This window comes from Bombus vancouverensis, chromosome 3 (assembly GCF_051014615.1).
Source record: "Bombus vancouverensis nearcticus chromosome 3, iyBomVanc1_principal, whole genome shotgun sequence".
In the NCBI taxonomy this organism is placed as follows: Eukaryota; Metazoa; Arthropoda; class Insecta; order Hymenoptera; family Apidae; genus Bombus; species Bombus vancouverensis.
In genome coordinates, this window is record NC_134913.1 from 10,115,857 (window position 1) to 10,140,675 (window position 24,819).

At 34.2% G+C, this 24,819-nt stretch overlaps 1 protein-coding gene across 4 annotated transcripts in view; it reads right to left on the reverse strand.

Annotated features, from left to right (window-relative positions):
• The window catches only part of LOC117165922 (RAS oncogene family member Rab26), a 152,351-nt gene that overhangs the window by 82,317 nt on the left and 45,215 nt on the right, over positions 1–24,819 (reverse strand). For all 4 annotated transcript variants that reach the window (XR_013061892.1, XM_076627928.1, XM_033349450.2 and 1 more), the window contains one exon: positions 19,781–19,891. Coding sequence is in view for 3 of the 4 variants with exons in the window: in XM_076627928.1 (XP_076484043.1) it covers positions 19,781–19,891 (111 nt within the window). In the remaining variant the exon portion in view is untranslated. The remainder of the gene's footprint in view (positions 1–19,780; positions 19,892–24,819) is intronic.

Sequence of the window (24,819 nt, forward strand, 5' to 3'; positions counted from 1 at the left end):
GTGGAAACTCTTCTTTTGATAAAAGAAATTTTAAGGAAATAAGAACGTTTTTTAAGGAAATAAGAACGTCGACGTAAGATATTCTCGTAAGTGTACGAAGCTCGTACGACGATAAAATTATGACTTTTCACGTAATCATACGTTGCGTTGAAACTGTATAACGGTGTACAATTAGCAGTTACGTAAAGTATAATCAGAGGTGCTTGAGAACTAGGAAAAAAAAAAGGCAAACGCACGACTCGATAAAAAAAGTTGTGCAAATTAAGATTTTAAATCTATTCATCGTGCATATACAAATGCCGCTGTATTTCAATTGTTTCAATTGATGCAATTATCCATAATTTAATTTGCTTCACGAGAAATTAAAAAACAAGGCTTCGTAATTGCTAAGAAACGGCAAAGTATTAGAAAATCTGCCAAGTAAAGCTTAGCTTTATAAAGATTATATTAAAAATAGCGGGCAATTCGCGATCCAATGGATGCAAACGATCTTCCTTAAGAAATTGAACGTTACATGGTTCAATAGGAAATTGTGAAACTTCGCAAGGCTGAACGTGTATAAAAATAAATCTTTTATTCTTGTTGATTGCATTACGATATATATTTATTTTATGAATAATTTTAGAAATTAATTTTTTTGTATATTTCAACGTGAACGATGAAACGTGCTGTTGATATTCCTTTTATTCGATTAACGTTCCTGCAAAACGTCAAGGATATTCGTTAGATGATATTTTTCGATAAGTCCAATTAAAGGAAAAAAGGGAACCTACGAAATTATCCAACTCTGTGATTATCTCGCTTGGATGCAAATGTTCCTATTAAAACTTTCCACTTCACTAATTTTAAAAAATTCTATCAAAATCCAAGTGAAACAAGGAAAGAAACCCACAAATTATTTCTAATCCTACAATCAGCTCTTACCGACGAGAAAATCTCTACGAAGGTTTTCCATTTCATCGATATTAAAAAAAACTACCAAAATCAAATTTGGAAGAAATAAAACGTTCGCGAAATTATTTACATAATTTACACAAAAAATTCCTACAAGAACTTTCCAATTCACGAATATTAACAAAACGTTCTGTCAAAACGCCATTAAAAAAAAAAAAAAATAATAAAAGAAACCCATAAAATAATTTCTAATCATACAATTAGCCCTTACGGACAAGAAAACTTCTACAAAACACTTCTGTGTATTTCAACAATATTAATAAATTTTAACAAAAGTCAATTTAAAAACATACCATAAGAAACCCACGAAATAATTTCTAACCTAACAATTAGCCCCTAGGGGGTGGAAGATTGCTGGAACTATCATCCATTTCGCTAATAGTCAAAAATTCATCGAGCACGAAGCGTCGTGAATCGCAAAAGTCTGTCGCCTCGCGAAAGAATTAACGTGTCGCGGTTAATGCACTCGCGGTGCACGCGTGGCCGCACTTCCTCGAATTTCCAATGTAAATCCAACGCGGCGGGGGCTTACGTAAATTCCCGGTGTAAATCCTACGGGGGGGCTATTACATAAATCCTAGCGGAGCCTCATCGAAACGCCTCGGTTACGAGGAAAAAATTATGTAACATCGATTCGCGCGCTGGAAAGTCCGCGTATATGTGCTCTTTTGTTTCATTATACACGTTTCTACGATGTATCCAGAGCTTTTCTGAATGAATCCCATCGGTGATACATATTTTTCTGCAACAATGGAAGATGTTTAACATGACCCATTTCTGCGGTAGAATTTCGTTATTGTTATAAACGACCGAGGATTATTTTTTGCACGACCTTTTCGTGTATTTTAACGTGAATGCGTGTGGAAGATAGGTTCGCGTCGCTTTGGTTGATGAAAGTTCCAGCGAAATGTCAGAGATATTTTCTATGTAGTATTCTTCAAGGATTATTTCATTTTGAAAGATTAAAAACGTCCTTTCGCAGAACTCTTTCCACTGATATATTTTATTTGTATTTTTACATTCGTTCCTCGGGTAAGTTTAATTATCTCACGCTTCTGTCAGATTTCAATCGGAATCGTTAGTTAATTCTTTAAGTAGAGACACATAAATTATTACTTCGAAACGCGAAAAAATGAAAAGTTGAATGGAATATGATTATCGATATACGTAACACACGTCAATGAATGAAATTTTAAGATACGCTGACGTACAAATATAAATATTTATTTCGTGGAAAAGAAGTGCAGAATAAAATTCTAATCATTCATATGGTAGTTAGATAACAGATTGGTCGATAATTTCCTCATACTTCATTGAAACCTCAATGTCGCTCGTTGACGACAGCCATAATTCATGAAATTTTCGATTCATTGTCTATCGACGATGGTGGAACTTAAAGAATTAAGAATATTAATTGGTTCGTTCGTTCTTTAATTAATATCATCGATAGCGTGGATGATTTCGCACGGACGATTATATAAAGTCATCGTTTGCCTCACTTTCCAATGTAATTTGGTCGGGTAACGTGCTATCCAGCTGTTACGTAAAGTAAATGGCACGTTTCGGTATTTGAAAGGGATAAACTTTAATTGAAACAGATCTTTCACGTCGTTAATTCATATTGATTATACGTTGTTTCATCTAACGCTATGACTAATGAATAGTTATTAATTTTGTAATTGTTCCTTCTAAACCGGCGGTTTCCGAGCAGGAAGTGTTTGCTCTGAATAGCATGAAAATTTCATGAATTTAAAGTTACACGCAATCTTGTAATATACACTGATGGAAGACGTATACAATCTAAGATAAGTTACACGGTGTGAAAAGATCGGTTATGAAGTTATCGTAGATAAACACCGAGAATAAGAATCAGATACACGCTTATGAATGTTTCATAAATGTTCGTAAATGTTTGTTTATTTACTTACAATGCTTTTCAAGAGTTCATTAATCTTTCGTTGTTACTAATTATTTGGCTTATGAATTATGCAGAATTTTCACCATGATATATTATAGATGACTTTAATATATCACTTAATATGATATATGACTTAATGTAAATATTGTACAAATGAATAATTATAGTTACAACATATTTTCATCTTTGTAACATTCTAATGGAAGGATTAAAATACGGTGTTCAAGTGTTCGAGAAACAGTTTCTGTTCCATATTTCCATTAATACGATTGTCGAAATGTCTGGTATTAGAATTTAACAAACTTCGTAGGATAGTTTTACTAAAAGAAATATGAATTTAGGATATTGATTGATAGGCAATGCAGAATATGTTAACACTATAATCATACTATTATGGATTGTCATTTTATTCGTATCAGTATCGATTCGTAATTGATTAGTTGAAAATAAACAGGTCTTCTAATCTTCTATCTTTTGTCTATCTTCTACTACTGTATCTTTCTAACTAGTGATAGAAATATTTTTTTAGAAATAACTGCACCTTCGTAAAACATGTCGTACAGTTCTACTGGAAAATTTGAAGGTATGTTTACAATGACGTTCAACGGCCAGAAAATGCAAATCTGTGGACCATATGCTGTTGCAGTGCAACTCAAGGAGATGCCACTCAAAGGTAGGCATGTGTCCTATCCAAATCCTTAAATCAAACATTATATAATCCTCCACCCGAGTGTATTTACACTCACAGTACATTTCTCAATGAAAAAACAAAAACACCAAATATTAATTTTCCATATGATAAATTTCCATAATAGGTACATTACTTTGAATATTGTCTACTTTCTTGTGTATCATATGCTTTCTGTTTATTCTTGCATCTTACAATTTCCTATAAAGTTTATTAATCACCTATTTAAATATCGAACAAATTTTTAATAAATTATATATTAATAATAAATAAATAATAATATAAATAATAAATAATACATTGAATAAATAATATAAATATATATGAAGTATCCAATATATACTACGATAAAGTGTCAGTATCATATTTTACGGTACAAAGTATAGTATGTTCTACTACGTTAAAAAGTCATATTATTAAAATTATATTACAAAGTGTATAGTATTCTATAATATTTTGTAAGCGAGACAATTTTCTACCGCGATTCCACTTTTTTAACTATATTCCCAAAAATACGAGCTCGCATGAAAATCCGCTAGTTTATTTATAAAAAATACTTTGTAACAACATCGTCAAGCGCTCTCGTTCATTGTAAAATCGACGCGATTTCGTTCGTTCGTTCGGTGCAGTTTGATTCGCGCAGCGTAGAAAGAACCGCTTCGCGTATAAACGTAATTCGAATTTATCGAGGCCGAATGTAACGAGCGTTCCGTCCACCGCGACGCGTCGCCGAGATCATCAGGAGACTCGTTACGTAAATCAGTGCGACGATATCGAGTGGTGAACACGACGAACACGCGAGACCGACGCTGTTGCGTCTCCCCGATGAAATATTCATGGAACTTTTTGTAACGCGTAATGCTACGCGCGTTACAGGCAATTAGGAGCAATCCGCGAACCGGAAACGGCCTGTTTCTGATAACGAAATGTTTGTTCTTACGGACGTTAAATTTCGTACGAACGTCCTACTTTGACGCTTTCCAATGCTACCTTTTTCCACTGAACTAATCGTAGTCTTTTTCTCTTTGTTTTTCGTTGATCCTAATCAATATTTCAATTGTCCTTTAGAACTTGAACACTTGTTAGGAGTATATCGCAAATTTTTATGCATTTACGTGAAATTTAAAGATGCGAAGATATTACAAAATGCTCATAATCATTGTATATACAAAGATATATAAAATAGACAAAGTAAAGTATTGATTATAATTTTTGATAAGTAGAAATCTTCACTTAAGTCCTATTCCTTTTATTGTGTCCACGAAAGTATGAATTTGCATGAAAGTCCGCAGTTCGAGCAAACAGTATATAAATCGAACAATTGGATAATTGCGATTCTAAAAAAGACTATTGTGAGAGTTTCGTATTTCTATTCGCCCCAATTATAATTTTTTAAATAGCTTCGATTATTGAATTTTCTCGTAATTCTTTAATACTTTCAAATTAATAGGAAAATTCTTCGCCTTGAACTACTAAGCAACTTCTAATTAACTGGGGAACTAATTTCTAATTGGGCAAATTCTTGCCAATTCCATTTGTCACCAAACCTATTAGCCAAAGCTGTAACTAATAGACAATTGTTGAACAGTCCAACTGGTGTTTCTCATTTAGATCAATTCCACTGAATTACGTGCTCGAATTGTCTGTGATACAATACAGTTGGTCGGATTCCAGCAAATCCACATCCTCGAATTTCCCACAATACAAAGCGGTTCCTCGAGTCTCAGCTACTACCGACGGTTCACCAGGCGACGTTTGAGAATTGTGGTCGAGGTTGCGGTTTCTGCGGCCGATTCGAGACGGCCCCAGAGTGTTGCTTGAATCTCTTTTGGGCCTTTTTGCTCGTGCATGCACCGCAGCACGAGGCCCGGTCGTTATTCTGGTCACGAACTCGGACTCCTTTTCTCTTTCTTCTTCGTTCCTCTTTTCTTCTGTCCTGTTTCTTCGTTCCAACCCGTCCGGTTATCAATATTTATGTCGATTTGCTTTCGTCGGGGCACCGTCCCGTGGAACAATCGCAAAAAAGATTGCCATCCCCTCGTCAACCTCCCTTGTTCACCAATGTGCGAACTTATTGCGCGAATTTATTTCCTTCGAGTTTAAATGTAGACAAAATGCACTTGTATGTCCATACCTATACAAAAGTGTCTGAAACATTCAAAATTCGACTAATTTTCCTAATTTTATTTTTTCCCCCTTTATCCTTTGACAAACACTCGAAACCAAAAATCACAAAACATAAACAATCAAACGGGATAAAAGACACTAAAACGAGGAGGCTGAACGATCCGCCATGAAGTTAAAAATTCAATCGATCGCGATCTTTTACAAGTACTACGCTACATCGACGCATCGTGATTCAACGATTGGAAAGAACGAAGTAAAAACTGGCCACCGAGTCGATCGTTATTCTTCGCGGAATCTGGTATCAGATTTTTCCGTGATAACGATCGAACACGGCCCAGAGGTTAGCAGAGGGGCAAAATTGCCGGTCGATTATTCCCTCGGTCCTTTGAGACATCGTCAGAGAAAGGAGACAGAGTCGGCAATCCAAGAAAGGGAGATCCGATATGAGACAGACGATAACGAGTTTAAGCTCGCATCGACCAAGAAGGCATTCGCTCTCGGTACTCGAGAAATTCTGAACGGGCCTTCTGCTCCAGCTCGTTAGCGTCTACCATCGCTCGAAACGATTCGTTTCATGCTCTTCTCTTATTGTTCCTTATTTTTGCATCTCGATAGATTTCAATTTTCTCAGCTTATTCGGTCTTCCCTGGTGTATCGTGTTAGAAAGCTCGTTGCAAGCTTTATGCTTCGTCGAATAAATCAAGCTTTTCGTCGTCGAAGAAGCGGTAAACGTTGAAACTCTATCGCTGTTTATATGCTGTTTCGAGAATTTCTCTAACTCTTTCGAAAGTGTTGCGAATTTTCAGAGAGAATTCTGGATTTCAATCGTCGAATTGAACGGTAAAATGTTTCTCAATCTATCAATTTTATTTACGCCAGGATTTATAACGTTTCTATAGAATTCAATTTTATTCTCATACATCGAAATTTATGATATTTAAACTTACGGATTCAAACGTATATAGCGGCTTCGTAACTGTACTATGGAGTTTAATTGCGCAACTTTTTCGTTTTTATTTTCCTAATACGAAAATTGAAAAGTTTCCGAGCGTAGTTCCGAGTCGATCTTGTACTAAACTTACAACTCTTGAGATAAAAGCGCAAATATAAAACGATAAAGTATACAAGTGTAGGACAAATGTAGCTACAATGATTGTTTCCATCGATATTGAAAAACTTTAGAGAAGAACTACGAATATGAAGAATAAAATACCTTTTCGCAGAATAAAACCGCGGAAAATTGATATCGATAAAATATAAAAAATTGTTCCGTGATATAATTTTAACCGCACTGTCAGCGGTTTGACGATCGATATAAAGTAAAACGGATTTTTTCTTTAACAAAAAGGGACGGAGAACAGGATGCTCTAATGCGATGTAACCAGCCTATCGAGGGTTGACGACGAAAGGGGCAGAGAGCAATAAATCAGCCAAATTGACAGCGCCAAGTGGGGTTGAACCGCATGACGAGGCGCTTGCGACTTTTCTTCTTCTCTTTTCCTTTTTTTATTCCGATCCCGGACACATCCTTTTTTTCCATCCATGTGCCGATAATTACAAAATTCTCACATTTAATCTCATAGTGTTAGCACGTGATAGTATAACATACTTTGGTAATAATTGAAAATATACTGCGTTAATTGCAGAACATTTTATTATGTACATTAAAGCCCAATTGATTTTCCTAACGACAAAAGCATATAGAATAATAAAGTTGCTTCTTGACTAAGATTTTTAATCATTCCTTGACTAAGAATTTCAAACTCTCCAATCGAATCAAATTTAATCCATAAACCACAAACATGAAACAAGAAACTCGTGCAATCGAAAAGTGGGTCATGACAGGTCGATTGCAGGTCGATATTTCCGCTACGATAGTCAACTAGTGAAACAGAAGCGAATGATAAGAAGGATAAACAGGCGTACAATCTGGTTCGACAATTTCATTTCGCCGGAGATAGTTCGACTATATTCGATCATACACAGTTTTGTTCTATTAGACTATTTTTAGAAAAACATTTAAGCTTTTTGTGCGTGTGCTGAAAAATAAATTTGACATAATCCAATAACATACGTATAATACAGTTACAATGAAATGGTTTTGATACAATAATCTGACAACTATATCATTATATCATCAATAATAAAATGTGAAAAATTTCCAAATTTCGTAATCGAGCTAATTGATCTAAAAGAAAAATAAACTAAACGTTGTTTGTTAAAACGCTAACTAAAGTGTAAAATAACGTAAAATACGTGTAATTTTATATAATAAATTTCGAGGATATAATGAACAGGCAGAATGGAAAAGGAACTATGCAAATCGCAAAATCTTTAACTTGAAATTCTTCTTCAAATTCATAACTATAACAAAACTGATAATAATCGATCTATTATTATACAGGAATATTCTATTATGAAATTAATATAGTTAAAGAGGATTCCTTGCCATATATATAGTAATAAAGTCCGCATCGATTCTCGTAGCCTCGCTGCAACAAGGGATACAGCACTCGCGTGCCCCTCGGCAAATATTTACCCTGTAGAAAATGCACAAAGGGTGAATCAGATCAGCGACTCTCGTGTACCATCTCTACAAACCGAGACCGTGTTCAAACCGCGTCTGAAATACTCTTCAACGTGTTTGCATCCAAAGAAACACGCGCTTCGTTTCAGCCAACAAGGCGAACCGTGTTTCTACTTGCGTACGTATTAGTACGTACAATGATAACAGTTGTGTTTTATTCAAAACATCGTTTAGGTCGTTTTGGACGACGTGCATACGGTGTAGAAGTGTTCTTGTTTCTTGTGAAATTATCATCCGTGACTATTGCTTTATTTTGAATGTTAACGTAACATATCCATAAGTTGTGAACGCTTAGGTAAATTACAATACAATTTCATGGATACACACAAAGAAATCTGTTTCACCGTCGAAAAATTCGAACCAGTGCTTTGCTCTGCATATTTCGTATTTTTTCATATAATTTTATTATATGAAATTGATATTAGCTTTCTAAATGTTTAATATGAATGTTCTCTTACAAGCGAATCGAAAAGTGTATACATTCATTTTCTGAATCTTAAATATTTGTAAAATTGGAAATTAATATTTAAAATATCTAAGACACTGAGATCCAAAAGGAGAAGTTACTCTAAGAATTTCTTAGAAACAAATTTTTGAGTAAAAATTAATTTTCGTTCAAGTGGAAGCCAGTTATCAACAGGTTTTAAGAAAGTTTCTCAGAACATGACACGATTAAAGATATTTTTAACTATTCTGATCGCGAATAAGCCGAATGTGATCAGAGAAAATGTTTGCCGTCGATAATGATCACTGGTAATCAAAAAAGAATTCCAGTCATTTATATCGATTACTCGTAATTGAAATTACATTTCCATCATCGATAATGGTTATTCACGACCAAAACGAAATTGATAATGATTGATAATGATTGGCGATCATTACCATCATTGATAATAATTACCAATAATAAAACAAATTTTTACCATTTATAACAGTTATTCGTAACTAACATTTGTTAATTAAAGATGTTAACATTTATACGAGGACCTTTAAAATTCGTCTTGTAACAGTTATGATATCTGCCAGAATATCTAAACTATCTAACTGGAATATCTAAAGTACCTTAAAATATCACACAATGATACTTTCAACGCACAAACGCGTGACTACGAAATTTAGAAACAGAAGCTTCAATCTACCATACAATCAATACAACTCGTCTCACCCATACAATCCTATACCCATAATCACACCATTATACAGTTTCTTTCCATTTAACCGCAACCATACACCTCCGTATCTCAATTTCCCACACCTAACAATTCCCAATGATCCCCACATCAATTTCTATTAATCGATGGAACGTTTCGTTCGCTGGCTTCACAATCATTCCATTAACCTGTTTAAGCTGAGAAAGTGTTAATTAATCGCAGAATAGTCTTCCCGGAACCCTCATCGTCCGATCGATTAATGGCCTGTCTCCTTCCCGTTTCAAATTCTTCCTCGTCTTCGCTTCTTGCTCTCTTCCCCTTTTACCTTTTTTTCGCTTGCCCGTGTTCCCTGATTATGGCCGTTCCTCCACGAAATTCACTTCGTCCCGTATGCCATCGAGACGATTGATCGAGAGCTTGGTTAATAGCCCGGCACAGGTGCTACCTGGAATTACCTAATAATGGCCGGTCTGCCAATCAAGTTTTGCAAGTTTGTAATTTGCGGGCCGCTCGTGCCACCGCTTCTGAAACGCGGAACTATGGCAACTCGACACGAAACCAGCCGAACCGTCTGTGAACTGGTTAAATAAGCGAGTCTTATTAACCCTGATCCGTTTAATTCAGCCTGGATCAGCGACTTGAGAGCACGTTAACTCAGACGCTTTCTTGTATCTATATTTGCAGGATGTTCTTAATGCAGGACAATTTCGCGAATTTCAATTTCATAGAAATATTGCAACGATAGAAAATAGATGAAATTATTTTAACATACTGTTGACGATATACCGTGAAGATCAATTTTACGTACACATGCTTTTTCGAAGATGAATATCGAATCGAATAAAATGGCAAACAACAATTCACGCTTCTCGCCCGTAACGTTTACAAAATTTAAAAAACGCGGACCCACGCCTCCTCTGAACGACGTGTTAATTTGCCGTGGTTGTCGTTAAATTTATTTCACGTATCTGCTAGTGGATCTTTTTTTTTTTATTTTCCTTTACAATTTCACGATTTTTAAGTGACTTTTGTTATAAAATTAATAGAACAAATTAATAGTATCAAAGTTCGGTTAATCATTGCCTCGTCAAAATTGACACGAACTTGTTGGATTTGTATAAATTTCTAAATTTTATCGATTATGTACTTTCGTCGTTTTGATACAATTAGCAAAGTATCAAGGTAGAAATGCATTCTTTTCATTCGTATTAAGGGTTATTCCGCAGATACACAGACCTATATTCATTAATTTATAAAACACGATGTTATTAAAGTTTCTAGAAGAAGGATTATACTCGTGCATAATTTAAACCGAAATAGGAATTCAGATTACTAAAAACTTTCAGCAATCACGGCAAGTACACAAAACAATAGTATTCGTATTTATCTAAAGGATCTCCTTATAAATCTCCACGCGCTGAAAGCAGTATAATACATCTGGCAGTAATACATGCAAATTTTTCTATTACGGTTTCGCTGCTTTCATCCACAATTTTCTCAGATTAAAACTTCCGTCACTCGTAGCGACGACTTTTTCCTTCGACTCTTCGTTCATCTTTTTTCCTCTCCAATTCCATCCATCTTCTCGACGTTTCTTTCTTTTCGATTTCTACCTCTGAAAATTCTAATAGCTTATAAGTGGTACATTTAATTGAATAATCATGAAATATTCTTTGGCCACGTCTGTGTTTTATTATATGTTTATACGATATACCGAAGCTTTCATCCTACCATATGCACATCTAATAATACCCGGAAGAGAAACGGAAACGAACAATCCAACCGTTCGAGCGTATAGTCGCATTAACGTTTGGTCGATCGCACCAGGAATAAAAATAATCGAACAGTTATTAACGCGTATTACTGCTACCGATTCAACGGCCAGCCAAGAGTATCCGAGTGTAAATGCGATACTTTAAAATAGAGTAGAGGTCGATCAAGTGTAAGAGCATCGTGCTCCACTGGGCGACCAAGTATCGCGTCAAAAATCGACCATCGAGTTCAATAAGAAAGATTAATCATCGTTATTCAAAAAAAGAAAAACTTGGCATTTTATCGTATTACGTATTCGATAAATTGTTAGACAATTATGGCGACGAGAGGAAAATTGTCGTGGACCAAGCCACATTCTTTTCACCTGTAATTTTATAGCGTTAACTTATTTCGATAAATCATAAATCATCATAAATCATTATAAATCATATAAAAGTAGAGGAATTCGTTTTTTCCACATCCTTGAAACCTTTTCTAAGAAAAGGTTGCACAAGATAAAACGGTGAATTGGATAAATCGCATCAAGAGTTTTCGTCTTGGTTTTGTGATATTAGCTGGTTTTCAATTGATAATTATAGTAGTTTTTTCTAAAAAAAACTTTCTTTTTTTCATATTTAGGAAGTAAATAAAAATTCAATAGAAAATACATCTATAGAGTCCTTTTTTTTTCAAGAAAACCGTCAGTTTAATAACAAATAATTTTTCTCGCAAACTATAAAAAAAATGTGCACTACGACTTATCGGTTCAACTATATCATTTCTTAACTGTATTTGACGCTCTTCTACGAGCTTTCTTTCTCCACTTTCACGATCTCAGAATCGAGTTCTGACGTAAATATTCGACGAGTACTGCACGTACGGAGCGGAAGTGACGGTACACCATTACGCAATCGCTTGTGTGGTGCTTATCTGTTTGCCTCGCTTGATCTGAATCTCATTGACTCGATAATTATGTAATTCGTTAGAACGTCACGTCCTAGTGACTGGGAATTGCGTCGAAGAAGCGAAAGCTTCGTGAATCGCAAACTTGCCTTCGATCCTGTTCTCAAACTGTCGTTGTCGTTTTGTCATAAGCCTTAAGGAAGTTTCGTAAGATTATTCCTTTTTTTTTAAGTTTTTTTTCTTAATTACAGAAGATAAAACACATAAGATTCTTTTCATTTTTCTTTTCTCTTCTAATTTGTCCAGTTTTCATCTTCAACCTACTACCGAGTTAATTAAATCAATAATGGAATGAAATAATTTTTCATAAAATACACGTGAAATTCTACGAAAAGTTAATTAACCCAGATACGCATCGACTTCTTTTTTACCATACTTTTCCTACATATGTAATGTTGTTTGTTTTCCATTCTGAACAAGCGGAATGTTTCGATGACATTTTTTCATTATTGTTCGAAATTAATTTTTATTTCCTACTATTATTTCAATTCCCCAAAAATGCACATGAAATATCGTAAATGTTGAACATGTGGCGAAGAATCACAACACAGATAAAAAAAATTAACAATATTAATATAGGTCAAAAAATATAGACGATCATTTACATAAGAGGATAATTCTAACATCTGAATTTTAATATTTTGTAGGTAAAAGAAATTTTATTTTCTTCTCTTTTGTAAACTCTTCTGTATGACTTCATTAGTTCATTTTCAAGAAATCAAATACACGAATAACAATGAAATACGTACATGAAATAATTCTTTTACTAAAAATGATGATTTAATGATAATTACTAAAAAAAAAAAAAAAAAAGGAGAAGCAAGAGTATCTGGAGAAGGAGTAAATGGGATAAAGTGAAAATAGGAAAGAATTTAAATGCAATACACGTAAGAAAGCGTTTGTGGTGGGAGTAGAGGGATGAGTGAAGATAATATTTAACATAAACCACACTTTTGTCCTAAAAAATGGAATTATCAATAAACTAACTAACTAATAATTACTGCAAACGTTATTCCTGTCGACAATATAAAAATGAAAAAAGAAAGAAACTATAATCTGTATTCTACAAATATCTTTATCTCAATCAATCGACCGGTACAAGATTAATAGCTAGAGCTATAGATGGCAACAGGCTCATCAGCCTACGTCTTTTCTTCCTCTAATTATGCAGCTACAAACAGCAACGCGACGTCGTCGTTGGACCCAAGTTAAATTAATTAACTCCGGCCAACGTGAAATCTGCGTAAGGTTTTAATTAGGACTAAACTCGTACTGTTCGATCCAGTGCACGGTGATTAACTGTAACGGATTTGAACTGTAAGTTCATGCTAATTAATTAGCTTTTACCGACGTTTGCCCGCCGGTGCGCCGCCTCGTTCCGCGTACGCGTAAAACTACAACCGGCGATTACAGGAAAACACGAGGCTTGTTTCGGCCTCGTTCGTGACAACAGACCATCGTGCTTTAAGTATAACGTAGAAATACTGTGTAGAGACCTTTCTTAGCCTTCTTTATCATTTTATCATTTTCGTACATCTTGCACGCACTTCTTGTTAAAGGCGGGTTAATGGTGATTGCTAACTTGCGACCGTTTTAATTGAAAATAATAACGTTAAAGAGTTCTCAGATGGTGAGAAGTATAATCATGCAGCGCATAATGGATTTATATTAGATTCTTGTAATAATTTAAATATAGCCTACATAAATGTTGTATTATAATTTTTCTTCTTTCTTCCTACAATTTTGCATTTTCATACTTTTCCACGAACTTCTTGTTAGCGTTCAGTTAATCGCGATTGAAAGTTTGTAGCCGTTTTAATTGAAAATGTTAACGTCCAGGTGGAAATTGAACTTGTGTAAAGCGAAACTAAAATTAGCTCCGCGTTGTGTAAGTTTCACAATTTCGTTTACACTGAATTTCTCAAAAAACGAATCGCTTGTTTCAATAAATACATCGTTCGCAAGAAGACAGCACGAACGATCATACGTTTCAACGTACATTTTAAAACACGATATTTCTAATATCGTTGCTTTTCTTTGCTTTCCGATGCACGAGGGCAATCAATGTAGCTTTTAAACGATTCAATTGGAGTTGTAATTTGCAAGCATTGAAACTAACAGATACGACATAAACGCTGAAACGTTAGAATACAAATTATCCAGAAATAACTTTATGAAATAATTAACAAACGATAAGTTTATATATCGTATAATTAATATTTCGTATAATGGAAGAACCAGGTTCGATCGAGATCCTGTATGGACGCGAGACACTCGTAACGAGACGAAAGTTTCGCGGGAAAGCCGTGAGACGAAACACGGCCATCACGAGATAGACACGTGTTACGAGAGAAATCTGCGAGTGGAACGGCTGTTTGATAGAGCAATTTCAACTTTCTCGACGATACGGTGCACCGCTGCCTGGATAGCTGTCCGTCCGCCACGACTTGAAAGTGTACGTATAAACCTGAGGAATACCGATTTCCATCTGGAAGTTCCCTCGATTTCTATTAAATTTCGATACGTACGACCGAGACGTCCGAATCAGAATTCGAATTTCGGGTCTTTTGTGCGAGGAAATGAAGTATCCATTTCCTAAAGTAGGAGTTTGATCAATTTGTACAAGTTGACGTTGCATAATTTAAATGCTTCTTTTTTCTCTTTTCTTTTTTTTAATCCGGCTCGTCGATTTTTGAAAAATCTGTTTCATAGTTGGAGAATAAAGAATTTGACAGAATTACGTCAGGTACTTAATTATTTTATTCACAGACGTGACTCGATGAAATCCTTCGTTTCTCCTTAATCATAGTTAGGCGAAGCAGAACTACAAATGGGAAAACCATTAACGGCTCGTACCACGTCAACTCATCCCACGAAACGAGACAAGTGAAAAGCGTCTGGACGATGATAATTAGAGAAAATTCCCTCGATCAACCTCTGTGCCCTTCTCGCCCAATGAATATTTATGACATCCCTGGGTAGTTTTCATTCGGAAGAGATTCAATTCTCTACTAATAACTTCAACCTAAAGCTTTCGATATCAAAGAAGCCAGTTAACTGCTTCTAAGTGATAAATTTAAAAGAAAGAACATATATCGATCACGATTAATCCTGAAATTTAATCTTGAAAGATAATATGGTATATATACTTAATTATCCTAAAATTGTCAAGTAACCAAAAACGGTTCGTCGCATTTTTTACAATGAAAGATGTAGAAAAGGAGCACTATATTTGTCGCGTAATTACCTTCACACGTAATAAATGAACAAATTCTAATTGGCCAATTTTATTTCATTGTTCAAGAAGTACGAGCTAATGAAAGTAGACCATAAGCTTTCTTCGCGCATAAATATCATTTATCATTATATTGTATATCATTTACGCATTATATCGTATATCATTTAGTTTAGATAATTCATAAATTTTAATCGTTAAAACATCGAATTACTACGCTCTTTCAAAACCGAACTTCCAAATAATATGATCACGGGAAAATTATAAATTTCCAAAGGATACCGTTCGAGATTAAAAATAATCGATCACTGAATTTCATCTGGCCGGCGATGCTTGTGTATTCGATTATTGTGTGCACATTGTACACGGTATAACAAAAGCCACCAACGGTGTGTTTATCGCGGGTACGTTTCGCGATTGTAATTTATGTCGACTCACTTGTTCATTAACTAGACGATATTGAATATTACTTCATGTATCGCGAATAAACGACTGCTGTCCCCTGTTGCGATTCGATACGTTAATTATAGCGATGGATGATGGACTAAAGTAAAGCAAACTTTTCCTCATATATCGCACATATCATATAATCATGCGATATTGTTTAATGTAAAAGGTTATAAATTCTGTATTGGTAAAATCGTGTTTTACCCTAGGCAATTGTTCTTGGTTAATGTTGTTAATTCTGTGTGAAAATGTCACGTTCGTGGATGCAGTGCAGAATGAGAATTCGTGCAGAGTTTAAAACCGTAGAATTTTACATTTGAAAGCTTTATGTTAGAATATTTATTAAAATTATTTAATCGGTCAATTCTTTAATCGATGTGAGACATTTTTCTTACGAATCGAACTGTATTAGTCGAAAGTATTAAAAATTGTCATAAAATTGCAAGTCAGCCTATTTGACGAGCTGATGTTTTTGTAATTGCTTTTATATTGTTAGAGCTTTACGAGCACCACTCGGAAGTTGCTTTCTCGCATTACTCGCAATTTTACATTCCTCGTTCGCTTTATTATAATTTACTACAATAGGAATTATAAGAATTGACATCGATGGCTCACTGTACATGTATTGTAGGTATACTTTGAAATTTGAGTTTTTATACGCAACAAATAGTTCTTGACCGTTTCTTTCTGCTGTATAAAAACTACATTTATATGTGCTTCATAAATTTATCAAAAATAATATTTTCGTTTATTGTATTTGATGTACATGGGCATATTTTGAAGAACCACGATCCACTTTGTTACTCCTTCTCACACATCATTTTATCCTCCTAAAAAGGATCAACGTACAATTTGCAAGCAAATTAACAATACCATTGTTGAAAATGACAACGTGAGTTCGTGCTCGCCATCCATATGCAGATGCGTTAGTTATAAAAAATAGTAACTAGAAGATAATCCCAGTTACAATCGATAGATTTAATCGATAGGCTTAAGATGCTTTTTTCTTTTTATCCCTAGTTTTTGTAAGCGCGTGCAATAAAGATTTTTTTAGTGATCCTACCTCTGAGTATAGAAATAACAACAATCATTGATAAAGATGAATACAATGCAAAGACTAGATATCTATTTAATGATAAACTAACATTGAATTTTGAAACTATTTTTCTCCAAAAGGCGCTACAAATTGATATTTCTGCAGTACCTGTAACAAATCATCGACATGTTCTATTGTCAAATAATTAATTTCTCTATTATCAACAAATTAATGCGTTAATACGTTCTATTGTATCGGTGATAAAACATCGCGAAACTTTAGTCATCGACATATTCTATTGTCAAATAATTAATTTCCCTATTATCAACAAATTAATGCGTTAATACGTTCTATTGTATCGGTGATAAAACATCGCGAAACTTTAGTCATCGACATATTCTATTGTCAAATAATTAATTTCTCTATTATCAACAAATTAATGCGTTAATACGTTCTATTGTATCGGTGATAAAACATCGCGAAACTTTAGTCATCGACATATTCTATTGTCAAATAATTAATTTCTCTATTATCAACAAATTAATGCGTTAATACGTTCTATTATATCGGTGATAAAACATCGCGAAACTTTAGTCATCGACATATTCTATTGTCAAATAATTAATTTCTCTATTATCAACAAATTAATGCGTTAATACGTTCTATTATATCGGTGATAAAACATCGCGAGACATTAGAAACTGACAAAACTCGCGCGTACGTCACATCGTAATCTAAATTACTTGTAGAAATTGAAGGGTTAAAAGGGTTAATAAAAATATTCTCTCCTTCTCTTTTTGAAATATGAAGCATACAAAAAGATGGAAATACTTGGAGAACTCAAGACGTAAGAGTGACAAATACATAGCTGAGGAATGATCGTAAATTTGGTGGGCGCGCGCGTGCAAGTAAACGTCCGCGAGGCAGCGCGTAAAAGCGTCGCGCGCGCCTTTCAGCCTCATGCATAAATGCATCGTTCGCATTGGTAGACGCTGATACACGCAAATGTGACGCGCGACCCTGCGTCGCAATGGGCTGTCACCGCGACGCCTGTAAACGCAAGAAATTGCGCCTGTAAAACGAGCAACGTTTTCTTAATATTTCTCTGCATCAAATTTCGTTCGTTTGCAATCCCGTTAACGAAGGGAAATGGCACTTTATAATTCGTTTAAGATTCACGCCAGAAGAGGATATTTCACCGTAGAAACCGTAATTTACGATTCTACTGATTTAAAAATACATTTGTGGCGTACACCATTAAAAAAGGGATTATAGCGTAAAATATATTATATGAATAATGTACTGTATTATTATACTACTCCGTATGATTATATATAAATATGTAATATTCTGTAATCTTGTAGGAAAGTTATCGCAAGACGAAAGTATATTTTCATGGATACGCGTACTCTGAGGTTCTGCTGAAAAACGTGATTTACAGTAAACGCATGTTATATGAATGATATTCTGAACTTTTCTATTATGTGATTAGTATTCTGAAATTTTGTAGGAAAATTATTGTACAATGAACATATACGACACGAATTCTAAGATTTTGTAGAATATATTATATCAGTACCCAACGCATCGAAATTTAGAATTTCTTTCTTTCTTTTTTTTATTTTTAATGATAGATACTCCATAACACAGATGTATAATGATAATATTAATTGTTGATCTTCGATTTAAATGCAAATGTTCTGAGTTCTGACTACAGAAAATTTGACATAATTCAGTTATTTTGAGGTATGTTTAAGTATAGGTTTGGTATGAAAAGTATCTCCAAAAAGTATTATTCGTCGAATAATACGTTATGCGATGGCTTTAAGAGAACAAAGGAATTAATTGGAAGACTGTCAGACAGCTAGTGGAAATAGGAAGCGAGTTCAAATTAGAAAATAAATGAAGTCAAATAATTGGGGAAAATTAGGAATGGTAGGTATAATGAAAGCAGGTAAGTAAAGTAAAGAAAGTAGGACAAAATCGAGTACGGAATAAAATTAATTGGCGAAGCGAACTCTAGAAGGAGAATTTTATTTCAGCCAACGATCGAGTATTTCCTCGTTGCAATTAAGAATAATATCCATAAAACGCTCTCAACAAAGCTTCAACGTTATTCGAGAATCAACTTCTTTTTATCCATTTAACGGAGTACATCCTAAGGAAACGTAGAAATAAAGACTAATCGATGTTATCTTTTTGTGCGATGAAAAATTCAAAAACCAAGTCACTGTTATTCTCATGAAAATCAATAAATCAATACTTACGCTAAATCATATCTGCTCATGATAGATACTTCATGATCATTTTATTAGGTTAACCCCTTAAGATACATTTTTGCCATATGTATCGCGAGAGATAGAACATTTTATCTCCATAATGCTCCATAATATCGTAATAATTACAAGACTCAGCTGGAAAATTATTTTTGATATCGTTTCGTAGACATTTCTTTAATAAAGCAATGCAACGAAGACGTGTGTTTTATTGACACTATTTTCCTAATATTTAGCGATCTCTTAAGGGGTTGAAAGAACGAAAGTCAATGATGCGGACAACTGACTTGTAAAATTTGTATCGATAATCCTATTCCAAACGCAAAATTTCAAATCTCATTTTTGCTCATCGATCCTGTTCTAAATACTTTCAATTCTTCTCATTAATCCGATCCATATTAACGTACAATATCAAAGTTCCTTTTCAAACACAAACTTCCAATCTTCTCACAGAATGATATTCAAAGAGTAAAAAAATTAAATAAATATTTTACAAAATTCCAACCTGATTTCTTGTTATACTCATCGAATCGGTTTTGTGCTCTTTGCACAAAATCTGCATTCGGATTGCAAGTCAAATGCTTCCACGGCCACTGGCTTTCGTCTAAACAAACAAATAAATATTGAATATTGACGTGGCACGTACCGTGAAGCCGATGCCGACAGTTGCTGCGAAGTTTCCCGGTTGAAATCTTCCGGTATCGAACTGGACCAGCAGAGATGTCTTACCAACACCGCTATCGCCCAGGAGGATTGTCTGCGATCAAAAAAAGAAAGAGAAGTCGTAAGTCCTCGATCACTATCGTTTTCTTATCAAGCGCACGTCAATCAAACCAAAGTATCTCTTTATTGAACACCGTTTATGTGGACTTCACGATATCGTTCTTCGAATGAATATCCCGTGCAGAACCGTGACAGCTTCCGGGATCAATTTTAAAGTGGCCACTTTTATCTTGATCGAAGATTTATTTGCAACAAAGTAGGATTTAAATTGACGATCGATGAGAATATAGATTTATTTTACTAATTGAAGGATTAAGAATCATAGTGTTATAAGTCCATTGTCATTCTTGCGTTACATTTTGCGTTTATTGTTCTAAAAAAGCTCATTATATTTCCTCAAATTATAAAAAAAAGGTATACCGTAGCATGAAATAAATTTATTTAATTACAAAATTAAATGGATGCTACTTGGAATCTGGTGCATGATAAAAGTTACGATTTGCGATTAAATTGTGAAAATCTTGACTTAAACTACTACGATTGTCAGTTCCACAATCGATAGTAATTCTTCTTTAATTTACATCCCCTTTATTGCGCAAAGTTGGATGTATTGTTACAACGTAATTTATCCGTAACTTTGGCAAGTTGGACAAAATTATAACAACTGCCCTAAATCTTTGAATTACAATAACTGTCCTGAAAAATAGATTAAAGAGCGCAAGTGATTTCAAGTAGGTATGTAGATTATATATAGAGGAACAATTTTTTCCAGATATCCTGAAATCGTCCAATCAGTCACCAATCAATTTCCAATCATTTTCAAAACGAACCTATAACCTTCGAACTTCCTGTCGAAATCCTAGTTCCCCTCTGCCAATACCGCTTCAATTAGAGGCAACCCTGTAATTACAAGCGAGCAGGAGCATCCTTTACGATTTTTCTTGGCCCGGTGGTAGCTTCTCAAATTACGCGTAACGCATGGTTCGATTTCTCTCCCATGAACCGTGGCGCGCTGTGTGGTCCCATAAAGGCTGCGGTCGGCAGTCAACTTTGTTGCACTTTGACTGTGGCCGTTCCTCGATGGCAACACCTGTAGCCGACAATAGCCGTTTGACCTGCTGGATTATTACATTACGAGCCAGGATGGCACCTGCTTCGCCATCGGTACAAGTTCGGCCACGCGTATAATTTTATAGAAGAAAAGTAAAACTCAAACTACATCCGCCTATTTTTGTTTTCTGATTCTTTATTACGGACATGCGTATTTTCTATGGAACATTTAATGGAACAGATACCATTTTATATTCTGACAGTATTTCAAAATACTATGACGTATGGTGTCTAGAAACTATAAAAATACCATACATTATACAATTTTTTATTGACTAATTATTGACAATATTCTGATATTATTAGTATTATTGTTATTAATATTACTGTACTACATATTGGTATTATTATTAGTGTATATGCTTATTATTAATTCCTTTAGTTATTTATTATCTTAGAAAACATTTGTTACATCGGGCCATGAAATATCTCTTTTTGTTTTTCCTGTCTGAAAACAGTAAAAGTATTATAGAATAAAAGATTATTAATTAATTAATTGTAACCAAATGATATTAACGACGTTATTAATGTTAATAATATTAATATCACTGATATTAATGATACTAGCAAATAACTATTTGCTTCTAATAACACTAATCATAGAATACTAATAATATTCAATATAGTAATTATTTCATAAAATAATAAATGCATAAATAAATATTAATACATGCTTATATAATAATAATAATAATAATAATAATAATAGCAATAATATTAGTAATATCAGTTAGTAATTATTTACTTCTAATGATACTAATCTTTCTAATATTATTATTATTATTATATTTATTTATAATAATATTTATTCAAGTATTTATTATTTCAAAAAATAATTATCACATTGAAACCTAAAATATCGCTATAAAATATTTTCTTATTATTGCACAAAAAATTACACGCGCCACTAATACCATCGCCCATAGAAATATATTCGCGTTTCCGTAAACGTGTATTCAAACACATACTCACGAAAGCACACTGCGTGAGTGTTGGTTTATGCAGTCGTAGGCATCAGAGTGCGAAAGGCACGGGTGCCATTATCGGTTGGTTAGAGGAGATGAATTACAACGACGCGACGACGAATTTTTCCTACGGGATATCATAGGAATGTTCAAGTGGAATGTTTCAAGCGATGTTGATGTTCGATGTGGATGTTAAAACGAGTCGTTTCTAATTTTTGTAACAGTTGCAGTCAGATGTATTCGTTGTTTGAACATACTGACAAACGAAGAATGTGGTAAAATATTGTAAATTAGATGTTAATGGCCAATTTGTTTCTACGATTAATTTCGTTATTACGGCTTTACATTCCTTACGACTTTCTTGATAATAAATATCCCATTTCTCTCTGCCCGAGAGGAATTTCCCGATAAATACAAAATGCTTTTATAACAGTTGCCAGATAGAACATTTCTGATTAGTTAATGTACGTTAATAAACAATCTGTATTCGAAAAATCGAAACGCAAGTTGTATGGAAAAATACCTAACAGGAGAAAGATAATTTCTCACACATATATTTTATGAATTTTTGAACAATTGATCTATTTGCTCATTTTCAGAGAATTGATTATTTTGATTATTAAACGATATCAGATATCCTCGCGGAGCAGCTGACAAACTCGTCGCGTCTGAACATCCCGAACTCGTAAACAGGTGATCGATAAAAGATTGTACAGTTTGCTGTGATACGAAGGTAGTCATTTTGGAGAAACATTTGAATAGATGAGCAGTTACACACAAACATGATTATTAAATATTCGTTCGAACAATATACGTATTGCTATGAAAATAAATAAATATCTTATAGTATATAATTTTCCATACATGTAATAATAAAGTATAATACTCCGAGATGTAAGTGATACAATCTCGGTAACGATGTAATGAAAATTTCATTGAAATTTCAACAGAATTTTCAATAACTAGATTGTTCCTGACGTGATCGGTAATAGCTATTCCTTAAACAATTTATTATTTGAAACTTCAAAGATATAGATTAGATTATTATTTAGATATACGTGTACAATATGCAAATATATCACACGCAAATGGCTATAACGGCGAGGCCTGAATCGTACTTTGAATGTCAAGTATCATAACACGTGTCAATGTATCGAATAGGTTCGCGAATTGATGGAACACCTGGATAATTTCAGCTCGTAAAGAGATCGATGATTAGGTTCGAACAGGTTGCGTCGAAATTGAAAGGTAGTCATTTCGAGTGCTAGATGCGAAGATAAGAGTTCAGTTCGGGCATAGAAATGGCTATTCGGTTTATTATCTTGTTAAGAATATCCTCTTTCGGTTCAGAAACTCCATAAAATCGCAAGAGACATTAATTACGATGGAAAGTACCGAGAATCGTTAGGAGAACGTATAAAGTACAAAGGAAATGATATTTAGTTTAAATTCGTTCGATCGCTGTCTTATTTTATCTTCATTTGTCGGTAATAGAGATATGCCGCTTATTACCTTGTCTATGAAAATATTTCACCGCATTAAGTATGCTTTTTATTACTGAAACTGGTATCAACGACTAAGATATCGAACTTGTTTAGAATAGTAAATAAGATTCGAATTAATTCATATTGAAATACGTGAAGCTTGTAATAACAAAGTTAGAATGGAAAGTAGCTATGTGAAGAGATATAAAGTGGCTCACGAAAGTGTACGAACATTCGCCATAAAAGATTTTTATGAATGTATTATATACGTTGTACGAAACATTTTGAAACTTCGTTAGCGTTACAGTGAGACACGACTATGGTAATTACGATAGTAATATTTGACAGCAATCGAAAAATGTATGTAGAAGTTACGTTTATTACAAACGTATATTTGATGAGCCGTTAGTATACAATGTGAATAGTAATGTTGAACTTAGAATTAGTGCTACAGAATTTGCACTCCGAATTTTATTTCAATTTCGTTAGCAGCAGCTCCCCGACGTTTTTTAGTGTTTTATTTGAAATTTACTTTAACCAAGAAATAAGGCAATTTAAATAAATAAAGGGGGAAACAAATTCAATTAAATACCAATTTTATTCACGCTATTGTTGTATTTTATAATTTCTAAGTGTATGATATATCTTGAAATCATTTCCAGGATGCAATCCTGCTTTTCTTTCGCACGTTTCACAAAAAAAAGTGGGTCTGAAAGAACGTCGAGTGGGACTCGACAAAGGAGCTCCTAAGAAAAATTGATGTCGAGTAATACACGATCGATCGTTCAGATATCTCGGTGATTTTTGCGAAATGTTCCAATAAATATCTTCTAACTTCCAAATACATTTTCAAATTCGTATCAAACTCGACCAATACACCCACGACAACCGTATCATGATTTTCATTACATCGATAATGAAATTTCAAAATGTTTCAAAATGAAATATAATATCTGGAAAATTCCCAGGGGTGGTCCTATAATATTTTCACCAGCGACCGTGCAACACGAAAGTTAGAAAGACAAAACGAAGAGAAATGCAGAGCAAGAGAAAACCAGGAAAGAAAAGGGAAAATTAAGCGGAGAATGTAAAACAGAGAGAAAGGAGGGAAGATAAGGAAACGAAAGGATCATAAACTAACAGGAGAATTCTCAACGAAAGCAGGCAAACGTGAAATGATGACCGTCGCGTCGTCCGGTCTTATCCGCGAAGCTCGTAAAAGTAACAGAATTAGTCAGTCAGACTTTTACTACCTCGTCATAAATTTGTGGCCATCGGTAGATGGGCCCGAAATTATTCGCGACGTTTCCTCGTCATTTTTTATTTCTCTCTCATTTTCTGTTCGTTCACGACACACCTGTGAACAGAGTCCACTGCGAACGGAACTCGACGTTTGACCCAGG